Source organism: Gopherus flavomarginatus, chromosome 1 (assembly GCF_025201925.1).
Source record: "Gopherus flavomarginatus isolate rGopFla2 chromosome 1, rGopFla2.mat.asm, whole genome shotgun sequence".
Lineage (NCBI taxonomy): Eukaryota > Metazoa > Chordata > Testudines > Testudinidae > Gopherus > Gopherus flavomarginatus.
This window is the reverse complement of record NC_066617.1, coordinates 337,273,281-337,286,803: the sequence shown is the minus strand read 5'-3', so window position 1 is coordinate 337,286,803 and position 13,523 is coordinate 337,273,281. Positions and strand designations below refer to the sequence as shown.

General features: G+C 43.1%; 1 protein-coding gene across 7 annotated transcripts in view; it reads left to right on the top strand.

The window, feature by feature from the left end:
- Positions 1-13,523, top strand: part of AASDHPPT (aminoadipate-semialdehyde dehydrogenase-phosphopantetheinyl transferase) — a 1,013,205-nt gene that overhangs the window by 41,255 nt on the left and 958,427 nt on the right. For 5 of the 7 annotated variants that reach the window (XR_007770265.1, XR_007770264.1, XM_050928351.1 and 2 more), the window contains exons 3-4: positions 407-528; positions 1,101-1,262. Coding sequence is in view for 5 of the 7 variants with exons in the window: in XM_050928351.1 (XP_050784308.1) it covers positions 407-528; positions 1,101-1,262 (284 nt within the window). In the remaining 2 variants the exon portion in view is untranslated. Of the gene's footprint in view, positions 1-406; positions 529-1,100; positions 1,263-4,411; positions 4,838-13,523 lie in introns of those variants that run through there. The other 2 variants (XM_050928362.1, XM_050928340.1) reach the window with 2 other exon arrangements.

Here is a 13,523-nt window from a genome sequence, read left to right as displayed (position 1 = left end):
CAAAATGATTAGATGCTGTCACTTTAGACTATGCTGAAGGGGTGGGATTTTTTTTATGGCTCTATTCTTCAACTGTACATGTTTTAAAATTAGAACTTTAGCTGAGTGAAGACTTTTTTTGCTCTTTTACTTTCCTTAAAATGTATAATTTGTCATGGTAGGCTTTGATCAACATCTATACACTTTTAATATGTTGGCTATATTTACATTTCTTTGTATTGACTACAGCTGCATTTGCAGTCTTGTTTAGTTTTGAGATTTTAAAAGCAGCTTAGTTCAGAAATATTTTTTCCTAATGAATAATATGTTGTACTGTGAGTTATTTCTTGGATAATATAAGGCAATTCATTTGCTTATAACTATTTTTGTATTAAAATATTTATTGTAAATATTTCTGATTTTGCAGGTAGTGGTTCAATTCCGGATTTCTTTCGCATTATGAAACGACAGTTTACAGAGGCAGAATGGAGTGTAATCAAGTCCATGAATAATGAGTGGATTCAGCTAGATATGTTTTATAGGCACTGGGTAATATATTTTTCTTTTTTAAAAACACAAAGTATAATCTCTCAGATAACACACTTTATCAAAGCAGTACATAATGTTATGATGTAAGACCTCATTAGCTGCACACACAGATACAGTGCCTCAGGATATCTCTAGGTGTGTAAGATGGTCTGTACTGCAGCTGGAATTCTTAGGAAGAACTGTGGCTGGCCTTATGCATACATGAAAGTATGGTGGAGAAGTTCCTGGTTCATCCAGCAGAGGACACAATCTAGCCCTTGATAATTTCAGAATTGTAGGTCATTTTGTATTTATATATGCATTACAGCACCATGGATTTGTACTGTTCCTACAGATGAGTAAACTGCCTGTGGATGGATTCTGCACTTAGTAATTACACCAACATAAATCTGAAATAATCTCAGATTTACTTGTCTAAGAATAGAATTTATTTGACCCACAGTTTCTGCTCACAGATGACCTTTCAGTCTAGATTGAGTGATATGCTACATATAATTGTTGTGTTGTAGGTAACAATTTTAGCCATTAAAAGCAACAAATGTGGATTAAACATATGTCATTCTGCATTTTAGGCACTAAAGGAAAGCTTTATAAAGGCCATTGGGATTGGAATAGGCTTTAACCTGCAAAGGATTGAATTTAATGTCTCCCCATTGCAGCTGGAAGTAGGGAAGGTTTACAAGGAGACAAAGATGATGTTGGATGGAGACAAGGAAGAAGGGTGGACTTTTGAGGTAAGAAATCTATCAACAATTTCTGTAATATAATTCTATCACATCCCCGTGAGCAGGCTCCCTATACCCATTATAACTGCTTAGAGAAATCCTTGCCTCTGCTGCTCTGGATCCCTGTGGTGGTTTCATGCTCCTAGAACCTCAGCAGACTGCAGCACTGATTCCTTCCTTGGCGTCTGGCATATTTTCTTGGCTCTGACTGTCTACTACCGCTTCTTGGAAATGGGGCTCCTCAGCCCACCTATCCCAGGCTTCAGGATGAGTACTTACTCCAAACTACTCCAGTTACTTAAAGATACCCCCTCCCAGATTTCTGCCCCAAAGGTGTGACACTTCTGGTTTGCAATTTAACTCTGTCTGGGGAATGCAATGGTTGTGAAGCAGTTAATGTACAGGGAGACACTTTGTTCAGAGTTTAACACCTTTATGCTCTTTTATACTTAGAGCACATGTGAGTACAGATCATACAAAATAATGAACATTTGAAATAACAATATCCCCCACTTTCTATCTCACCCTTCCTTTGTCAGTCCTTGGGCAACATCTGGGTTTGGGAAGGCAGGCAGACTAGGTGTCGTCAGCTCATGCAAACTGTTGTGTGCTAGCTGGTCCCTCTCCTTCATGAAGTCCATTCCCAACTTCAGTGACCTTGCTTCTTCGTTCTCCACCCTTCTTTCTGACCCGTGTTCCTGTACATTTCTTTATCTGAAACCCTTTCTGGTCACCCGGCCTCCTTTGTTCTACACCTGGTAAGTTTCCACTGCTCCTGTCTTCTGCTCTCCTTTCAAAGGAATCAACTAAACTAATTTTTCTAAGGATGCAGCACATCCACTGTCCCAGATGTTTTCACCTGAACAGGGTCACTTGCATTATGGCTGCGTTGCAGCTGAGACATGCATCCCAAAACAGGCAGATAGCCTCACATTAGCTCTGAGTTAGCATGCTAAAAATAGCAATGTGGATATTGTAACAAGGGCAGCAGCTCGGGCTAGCTGCCTAAGTCCAAGCCTACCTGACCCTCTGGGTCTGAGCTCGGGTGTCCTAGCCTGAGTCACCACACATGCTGCTATGTCCACACTGATATCTCTAACCCACTAGCTAAAGAAGAGTTAGTGCAAGTCTGTCTACCCAGGATTGGAGGCATATTCCCAGCTAGAGCCCTGTGCAGGACTAGTGTAGAGCCCTGTAGTGGGACTGGGGTCCTGCAGGACCTGCTGCCATAATAGCAGGAGAAGTGGGAGTGAGATTAAAGAATAGTCCTGTGTAGGGCAGATATACCCTAAATCCCAAGCTCCTTCGATAGTATCTGTTTCATACACATTACAGGACTTGTCAGCCGTGCTGGACCCACATGTATGTAGGCACTTGTATTATGAAAATCTACTCTGTCACAACTTCACAGTATCAAATCAGAATTCTTAAGTTGTACAGATATAGCCTCAATTTATCACAATAGTTATAAACAATCTCACACTGTACATTACGGTTGTGTTAGAGTTGAGTTTGAACTGGAGTTTTAAACCTGATTGAAAACATAAAGATCAAAACATTAGAATATACACTTTGAGCACTAATAAAATTTGTCATGGTGGTTTGAGGAAAAATGAATAGATACAGAGAGAAAAAGAAACAACTATTTTTGGTGATCCGCTCCCCTCCCTCTTCTTGAGCAAGAAAGACAGACTTCTTCATCAAATACCCTGTTAGCCTCGTGAAAAATTCCCTATGCTGAGGGGGAGACCAGGAGTTCATATCTCACTTCTTATAACACCTGAACTGTTTCCATTTTGAAGACATTACCTGCAGCTTCGTAAATCACGTGTGCGGGTGGAGTTTGCTTTAAACAGACAACTTCTATATACATCTGTTTTAAAATTAAATTATATATAACAAGAATGAATGTACCAGTATAATTTTAAGCCTTGTGGGGTGCCAGCTGGCCTCTTTGTTACATACAACAGGTTATCAGCTGTTGTATGTAACATGACATGCAGACAACTGTTTTTGTGCATTTTTAATGACATTTAGGCTTGCACTTTTTAAAAACTCTCCTTTTGCCAATCTGTACCTACTGTATAGAGTGTCCTGGTTTCCAGAGGGTCATTATGTCAGGGATTCATAGTAATCTGAGCTTTATATAAATAGGAAAAATCTTAGAAAAGATTGTGACCAATTTTGTAGTATATTTTCTTCCATGGTAGATCTAACAATATGTAACTAGTGTTCTGCATTAATTTGCTTTTCATTATTGTACCACCATATAACTGTTGTTTTTGTAACTATTGCCAGTAGGTTGTGTCTGTCTGGGGATCTTTCTTTTTCCCTTAACTCACCCCAACAGTATAGCCTTTCAAATAGGCGGGGGGCATTATTTTTCAATTTCTGTTAGTCTTTTCAGTCCCATTAATCCAGTTAACAATCAGCTTTAATTAAAATTAGACTGAAGGAATAGTTAGTTTCAGCTACCAATCTCCAGCCTAAAATTAAGCACTGCTTTTCCGTTGTTTTTTCTGCTCTTGCATTTTTCATACTTCCTAAATGACATCTTGTTTTTACCAGCCTGTCCCATTCTCTCCTCAGCTCCTTTCTTTCTTGCATTTTGTGCTCCATTTCTTTATAGGTCTAGGTCTCACTTTTTCTTTTGACTATGGTAGACTTTACTAATTATTTGTTGTCCTCGATGCAAACTCTTAAAATAACCTTTTTACTGATAACCTGTTGTATGGACTTGTGAGAAATCTAGTGTGGTGTTCAAATCATTCAAGTAAAAGTCACCTGGCAGATGGCATGTCTGTGTGATTTGTGGCCTCTGTTGTATTGTTAAACTGAATCAACATCCTCTGTCAAATGAGAAGATATTTGTTAGGGAAATTACAGCTTAGTTTATTTTATCTTATAGGAGATATATCTGGGAAAGCAAGGCTTGTTACAGTCTGGTTATTCCCATGGTGTGGGTGTTCTTTTAGTCCATTTTTATATCAGGTATAATTTATCAAAAATGCAGAAGAAAAAGAAAGTTTGTTAATTTTTTTCGTTTTATTTAAATTGTGTATTCTCTCTGGTATTACCTATCATAAAAAGCTACTTGGGAGCTTAAAGTCAAGAATAAGTGGAGATTTCTGTTTCTCTTGACCTTTTTCTGTGAGTAGAAAAGAGCTTTCTTGACTGAAATATCCAGTGCCTCATGCAGAGAAGGATCTTCCCTTTCATCTTGAAATACATAATATAGTCTGACCTACAAGTAGAAACTCACCTGGATACATTGGACCTAACTGTTGCCTTGTGTCAAACCTTCTATATCTGAGCAATGTCAGAGAAGATAGCAAAAAGCTGCCTTCACATTCACCTTAGTGAAGCCAATATCCTAGCCTGACATAAGCTGGATTCAGGGCATGGAATGGAAGTCGAACTAGTGGCGCAAATGGATGATTTCTTGCTGTTGATGGATAAAGGGCAGACATTCATTCTAATTCAGCTGGACTTCTCTGCAGCTTTCAAAGTGGATAAAAAGCAATACTTTTTTGAAAATTTTTGATTTTGTTGTTTAAATTTTCTCTTTTAAAAATAAACTGGTTTAAAACAAAATCTGAGTTTAACATGAAGTATGTTAAGGGCTAAACTACTTATTGTAATCTCATAAAACATTTAAATCAGGCCTGCACAACTCATAAAGCGGCGAGGGCCATATTACTCCAAAGAAAACAGCTGAGGGCCGATTTCCCCCCCCCAGTGCCGCCAAGCCCCCCGAAACAACACCTCCCCAGCGCCACCCAGCCCCCTGAAATACTCCCCAGCGCCATCCAGCCCCCCTGAAATACTCCCCCCCACACCCAGCACCGCCCACCCCGCAGAAACAAACCCTCCTTCCCCAGTGCTGCCCCACTGAAACAGCAGTATTGAACCTTGGTAACATATTATAGTGGGCCCCTAAGGTAGTATAATTAAGGTAAAAGAAAAATGTCGTCTTGCTAGAAGTAGAATAAGATCATCTTCCCCCCGCCGCTTTGTAATCAATTGTCCTGTTGAATGAATGAGATGTGAATGAGGAAGGCATGAAAGGCAGGACCTCTAGACAGCTGCAACCCTTGGAGAGGGGATGAGAGCCAGACCAGATCAGTAGAACAGGTCAGCCACTGACTCCTCGCTCACCTCCTCAGCCCCTGCCACTGCCCGCCCGCCCGCCTGCCCACTAGCCTCCTCAGCCCCCCATTCCCAGCCGCCGGCTCATCTGCCCTCCCGCCACTGCCTGCCCGCTCACCTCCTCAGCCCTCCCTGGCCCTGACTCTCCTCCTCATACCCCCGCCATTGCCCACCCGCCTCTTCAGCCCCCCTCCCTCACCCACTGCTTGCCTACTCACCCCCCATGGGCCACACAGTGAGCCCACCTACTCACCCCCCGCAGGCCACAGAGTGAGCCCACACAGGCCACATGCGGCACCAGGGCCGCGTGTTGTGCAGGCCTGATTTAAATAAATACGCTGAATTCATGAGCTTCAATCAAAATTGAATTAAAGACTGCTGTTCTATATAAAGAAAGAAGCAGGGGAAAGGCATATGAATTTTGAGGTGAAGCTTTATGGCACAAAAGGTCAGCCTAAGTAGTTTACAGTAACTCCGCACTTAAAGTCATCTCGCCTAACATTGTTTCATTGTTAGTTGCTGATCAGTTAGGGAACGTGCTCATTTAAAGTTGTGCAATGCTCCCTTAAAACGTTGTTTGGCAGCCGACTGCTTTGTCCACTGCTTTCAGAAAGAGCAGCCCTTTACAGCTAGCTAGTGGGGGCTTGGAACCAGGGTGGACCAGCAGCCCTCCATTAGCTCCTTGCTTCTCTAAGTTCCCTGTGTGGCAGCCTCCCAGCAGGCTATCAATTGCTGGCAGTTCAGCTGGCCCTCCCCCCCGCCCCGCCATGTGCTGCTTCTGCCCTCTGCCTTGGAGCTGCTCCTGGGAGCCTCCCGCTTGCAATGTACTTAGAGTGGGGTCAGTGTACTTAAAGGGGTAATGCGCAACACACACACACAGAGTCTGCCATGCTGTCTCCCCTCCCTCCATTCATGCTGTCTTGTAGAGTATGAGACTACATTAACAACGTGTTAACCCTTGAGGGCTCAGCTGTGTTCTAGTTCATCATTTAGCAGTAAGGCATTCCCTGGGAAATATCCCACCCTCTGACTTCACCACCTCAGCCAAGCTTCACAATCATCATTGCTGTGTACAGTATTAAATTGTTTGTTTAAAAGTTATACTGTGTATACACAGGGCCGGCTTTAGGCCGATTTGCCTGATTCTCCCGAATTGGGCCCCGCGCCTGAGAGGGCCCCGTGCCGGCAGCGTCTCTCCCAGAAGCAAAGCTCTGCGTCACCAGGAAGCAGCAGCTGTTGTTGCTAGGCAACAAGAGACGTTGGCTGGCAGAGGGCTGAGGCAGAGGCAGTCGCGTGGGTGTTGCAGGTCAGGAGGGCGGAGGGGAGAGAAGGCACATGTGCCTTGCAGCCTTCCTTCCCCTCCCCTCCCCCAGCACTTACCTGGAGGAGACAGGAATCTCTGCAGTGGACCCCAGTTAGCCCCAGCAGCTGCTGGGGCTTCCAATGGTGAGTGTTTGTTTGACCCTGTGATTCCCTGTAGGTTTGTAATATTGGGTTGGTTTTGTGGTTTTCGATGATGTTGCTGTTTGAGGGTCAGTTTGTGCCTGCCTGTGTCTGTGTCAAAACTGAAGTCGGGATCATGTAATGTAACCCAGGAAAAAAGCCCCAAGCTGGTACTTAGTGCAGTGAACCCCAGGTGAGAGAGAGAGAGAGAGAGGGAGGTTTGGAGGAGGAAATCAAATACATCAAGAGGGGAGAATGCGAAAGGTCTGCAACACGGCAGGCTGAGACTTTTATCTCCCCCCCACCCCCCACAAGAGGGGAAACTGAGGCACAGAGTGATTTGATTCCCCTCTCCGAATTATTTTGCAAAGGAAGGGGACTGTGACTGCTATCCAAACAGGTTCCCTTCCCATCAACTCTTCTTTCCCTGCTGTAAGACGCTGTAGGGGCTGAATATTTCCATTATACTATGGCTCCTTCGTTTGCCCTACAACAATAAATTAGACTGGCTTGGGTGGGCTATTCCCCCCCAAAGCTGTGTGGATATTAAGGTTTTTTTGAGGGGGGGCATGATAATATTTCAGATCAATCAAATGCCCAGCTCAGCTTTCTAGCCATCCAACAGCTCTAGGGCAGGGAAGGAAAGTGCTCTTGGTGCAGAGTGGTTGCAAAACAGGGGTGAATTTAGCGGGGGGGTGGGGGTCCGGTTGAAATCCCTCCTGATGCAGCCATACAGAATCACTGGCAGTGCCGGTAGAGACCAGGAGTGGAAACAGGCGGCCTAAGGGTGTGGGAACATTTGCCCTCAGTCCTGGGCGCTGAGATGGACTAGCCTGGGTGGTGGGTTCAGTCTAGTCTTCCAGCCTGTTGCTCTCACTGGGGTTTGTGGTTTTCATCTGGCTCCACCGAAAAAATCAAACAAGCCCAGTAGAAAAGGGGGGTGAGAGAGGCGGGAAAGGGTGTGTAAGGGGTTACAGTGACCCATCAACGAAAGAGTAAAACCAGAGTTTGACTGGGTTTTCCCCCAGCCATCACTCCTGCAAACACTGGGCAAAGGGCAGCCCCATTCCCCACCGAGGCTATGGTGAGGGGCAGCAGAGGAGGAAGGAAGCCACATGTGATGGCAGTCCCCTCCCTTCCCCCCCCAGCACCCACCACCCCCTCTCTGGCCCCCAAATTCTGTCCCAGAGTCTGCACCCACCCCTCCGCACTCCCTCCCAGAGCCTGCACCCCTCCACTCTTCCTGCACCCCACCCCATGCCCCAGCCCGGAGCCAGCACCCAGCACCCAGACTCCGTCCCACTCAGCCTGGGCAAAGCTCTCCTTGGTCTGGCTCCCAGCCCCTGTCCAACAGTTGCAGCTATCTGGAGGTACTGCCTTCCACACCTTCCTAATTCACCCCTTATTCATTCAACAGGGCAATTGATTACAAAGTGGCGGGAAGATCTTATTCTTATTCTACTCCTAGCAAAAAGACATTTTTCTTTTACTTTAATTACACTACGTTTGGGGCCTGCTATAACATATTACCAAGGTTCAATACAAAGTCATATAAAAGTTATACAAAAGTGCATAATGCAGAGATTTATCTACAACTGCATTGATTGACTGCTGTGTGCAGTAATAGTGACCCCTGGGTGTTTGAATGAGGCTTTATACTTGGGGGGAGGGGGCAAGTGGCGAGTGGGCAAACAGGCAAGCAGTGAGCCAGCTGGAGTTCTAGGGGTGGGCATGGGGCTTTCTGGCAGGGGAAGGGGAAGGTGAAAGGAGGCGAGCGGTGGGTGGAGGACTGACTAGGAGGGACACAGCAAGCCAACGGGGGGCTAGGGGGTGAAGAAGGGTGTGATGGTGGGGCTGAGCAGGGAGGGGGCAGGTCCTATTTTACTGCTGTGATCTGGTCACCCCATGTGTGCTGTTTCTTCCCCTCCCCCCCCAATCTTCTTTCGACGCGGCGGAGCTGGGGAAGGAGGGTTTGTTTCCACGGGGCTGGGCGGCGCTGGGGTGGGAAGGAGGGGGCAATTTTATATTAAGGAAATATTTTATAAATTTTAATAAAATAAACATTAGTGAAGAAAATCAGTTGTACAACTATCAAAACAAATTATTTTCCTAATATGAAAGTGCAAATCAGCTAATTAATATGTGATGATGTAATATATAATTTTGTTATTATTTATATAGTCATGGAAAGTAAATAATACATGGAAGAAATGAAAGGGGTTTTTTTAAGTGTTTTTTTTGTTTTAGTCATCCCTGCCGGGGCCCCATCGAAACTGTTCGAATTGGGCCCCGCACTTCCTAAAGACGGCCCTGTGTATACATATATATATACACATACAGTCTTTTGTCTGGTTGCAAAAAGCTTCTCTGGAACCTGACCTCTCCCCACCCCCCCATTTACATTAATTCTTATGGGGAAATTGGATTCACTTAACATCATTTCACTTAAAGTTGCATTTTTCAGGAACTTTACAACATTAAGTGAGGAGTTACAAGAAGTTTAGATGAGTAGGAACTTAAACTCCAGTCTCTTAGGCATATTTGAGTATTTTCCCAGGCTGACCTGAAATCAATTTAATTTACTGACAACAGATAATCCCTCTGTTTAATAAATCATTTAGTTGTGAATGTGAAACATATTTTGATAAGAGAATTCTATGTATCCAAAACATTTAAATATTGTTTTATTTAATAAATTCATATACTGTTCTGTATTTAATTAAATTCCAGTTACCATCCTAATGGAGCTTGACACAAATCATGAGCAAAAAGTTAAATATAGTAAATACGCAATAAATCATTCACCATTTTCTAATATCCTGAAAATATACAGTTAATAAGCATCTAAAAATATTAAAGGTGTATAATTGCTTAAATAAATATTTATAGTGTACTCTCCTAGATAGCGAAGCACCAAATGCAAAAAGGAGATGGATTTATTTTCTATTACATTTCATACACATAAAAAAGCCCTTGAAACAAAAACTTGAAACAAATCAAGAATTTTCTCAAAATAAGAGTGAGGGAGGATGTAATTGCTAAAAACTAAATCCATTAAAGACCAAAAATTTTAAAAATGAGATTGCCAGTGTGGAAAAACGTGCCAACTAAGTCATTTGCTTAAAAGTCTGTGGTTTTTAGTTAATCAGCTCTATGAAGAGATTAGTTCCCAAACTAATATTTTGTTACAAAGCAACATTGGGCTACACAGGAATCTCAAGCAAATATAAATATATCAATCTTGATGTGATTTTTGTGGTGGGCTTGATATATGTTAAATGTAAAAGTTACATGCTTTAATCTTCAGTGTAAAAAAATAGTATAAGCTTAGTAAAATCTGCAGGTGGAAAACACAAATGTCTACACCTGCATTTCCAAAGTGCTCCTTACAGTTACAATAACTCCAAAATGAAACCTATTATAAACACTCCTTTTAAAAGTGCCTATGGACTTCAGAGGATTCTGTTCTTAGAAGTTCTTAGAATATATGTTTGTATAATTTTCTAAATGTAAAAGCCTTCCTGTTTATGATGTAAAAAACTTTTGATACAAGACTCCCCTTTTTACAGATGTTGAGTTAGCATATTCCCTTCTGTTAGCTCATACTACAGCTACACTCCCTATAGTCTTTTACCAGCCAGAAGTATTACTGATCTGTTTCACAGTTGATGGCTTACGTACATCTCAGGACTTCTTGAGCTTCATCACAGGGCTGCACTGTGACATTCCCCAGGGCACACTCTAGACTGCTGTGCCCCTTAACTCTCCACTCTGGGATACCTTTTACACTGCTTTGCTGTTTAACAGTAAACCCCTCCAGGCTCTGCTCACTCACAGCCACCAGCATGTAAAGTCACTCCCAGCTGAGTACGTGAATGCTATGCCTAGCCATCCATGAATTACATATAGGGTGACATCTGCATATCCCCATCCCCAGCCTTGCTCCCCAGAAATGTGCATCTTGTACCATTCAGTACCCTCCTGGACAGTTTAAGCTCATAGATAGTCTGTCATTCCAACATGATTATGTACCAGCCTTTGCTCTCTCAGAGAGGTTTCCCAAACACTTCAATCAAGCACACTGATTTAGATAAAACTAGAGAAAGATAGAGTGATTGCAGGTGATTTCAAGTGATTGCAATTGGTAAGGCATAAAGGTCAGAATTGGTTACAAAAGAAATAAAAGGATAAGTGTGCAAGCCAATTTTTAATCTTTACTAAGATAACAGGTTTAAATGCAAAAGGTTTGTCTCAGCGTGAGCTGAAGTACATTTCACAGGCTGTGTCCCTTTCCAGCCTGAGACCACTCCCCCTTTTGTTCAATGCTTTGAGTTGTCATCGTCATCATGAGCCGAGAGATGGAAGGAAGGGTAGCTAGGGACATTTTTTCCCTGTCAGGGGTCACTCACCATACTGGCGCCTCCTGCTGGGTGTTTCGGGAATTAGCTCTGTCCCAGCAGGCTTGCTCTTGGTTGGTGGTGGCTCTCCTGTCCTTGCCTCCACCTGCAGACCCGTTATGGCTCCTTTTTCTCGGCATCTGCCTCATGGCACAGCCCTCCAGCCATGTCACCATCCTGTTTCCCCCCCTTTCTGGGAGACTCCTTCAAGAGTCCAGCCACTCCTTTCAGCAGCTTGGCCGCCCACAGCCGCGCTGCTCCTTCAGCACCTAGTGGAGGATGTGTGTGTAGGGGGGCAGAACGGGCCCTATCACTAGTCTGGGCCTTGGCCCAGGGCCCCAGCAAACAGCAGTTTCCTGCTGCCTCTTCCTTCCAGCTCACTTGGCCACTTCCCTGCAGCCTCAGTTCCTTTTGCTCCTGCCTCTGGCTTCAACACCTTTGACCTCTTCCCAAGGCCTTGAGCCTGTAAGTCCTGGCAGCCTGCCAAGAGCCCTCTAGGAAGCTGGTCTTCTTCCTAGGGCTCCCTGCAGCAGACTCCTTGCTTTGGTCCACAGCTTCCTTTTATATGGGCTGACGGTCCTGATTGGCTGGTCCAGCTGCCACCCTAATTATCTGCAGCCACTGCCCTAATTGGCTCTTTCCCCTGCAGCCACTCCTTTGGCTGCCTGCTGCTCAGCCTCCCTAGGCTGGTTTCAACCATCTCAGGGCTGATCCTGTTGGGTTACAGGAAGTGTGTGGATGCCCTGTCACATCCCCCCCTTCTTATCATCCAACCCTTTTTACTGGAAAAATTCTTGATGGGCTCCAAACTGTCCTTCAGATGAATTGTAAATTTCATGTTTACCGTCACCCTGCTGGTGAATGTCTGACTGAGTGATAGCCCACTTGACTTTGTTGATAACCTGTCTGGGATTGCCAGTGTGTCTGTGTCTCTGAAAACTGGCTTGTGGGTGTTACCCAGAACTACAACATGTTTCAGTAACAATCGTACAGCAAAATATTGTAATTTTACGTGTAGCGATGTTACACACACTTCAACAGGATAATAATATTCAGCAGATTATGAATTTTCAAATATCTCCTATAGCATAATTTGTACAAAATATAACCATATAAAAGTAGTGAACATGTGGTACGGGGTGTCATTTGGGGTACAAGGTGTCTCTCTCTCACACACACAGAGGACCAATTTAGAATTTTCTGTGTTGATCTTATTTGGTTGGTCTTATCTGCAAAATAGTCTGAGAGCAACCAAGACTTGGATTATGCTGTCCGGATTATTTAGTTGGTTTGCTATTGAGAATAGCTTTGCAGGCTGTGGTTTTGTGACTGCAGTGACAGAGGAAGAGAAGGTTCACTTTACTTCCCTTACTGTAGTGGCATATTCATGATGCTAGTGGTACTGTTTGACAAGTGGGTGTATGCTGAGATTTAATACTGACAACTCTAGTGTTCTGCCTGTGCACTTCAGCTAATGTCAAACATCAGTGAACCTTTCAGTCCATATACCAGAGATGATGACTTGGGACCGAAGTGTCTGTATTATGTACTGGCAGTTTGTTGACATTTTGGCCTTGTGGTTGTGTAGTTTAGCTTTTAGGGTCCCTTTACTCAGGTTATTGTACTGTTTAATGAGGACCTTTCTCCTGTTCTGTTGCTTTTTGGGAACATAAATAGCTGAGGGATAAGGTCTCGTGTATGATGGAGCGATTTAGCTTTTGGCATTGCCTTCTACTGTTCTCTGTAGATTGCTGCCCAGATTTCCTCCCACTGCTTTAAGGACAGTTCGTCCAAATAAAAATTGACTTCTTACCTTACCAGTTTTCCCACTGTAGGTACCTGTCCTTTAATTAGATATTAGTAAATATGCTTTTTTGTTCTTTTACAAGGTGGATTGATTTTAAATCAAAGTGATTTAAATCAACAGTTTTAATCATAATTTAAATCAACAAACAGGAAACCTTTATTTAAATAATTGATTTTAATCTTGTTTTGTATTTGTACTTTTTAGTTATTTTCCAAAGAAAAGTTAATTCTCATTTGTTGGTAACCATAAAAACGTTTATTTGCAAACAAATATAGCCTTTACATTAAATTTGGTACTTTTGTGCCAACTAGGAGGATATGCTATATATTTATGCAACTATATATCTTACATGTATACATTAATTATGAACTTATACATTTATTTCAGCAACGATATAGCTTAATTTACATTTATTCAGATTCTTAATATTTACTTGTTAGAAAATGGTGATTGATGCATTTCTCATTTACTAGT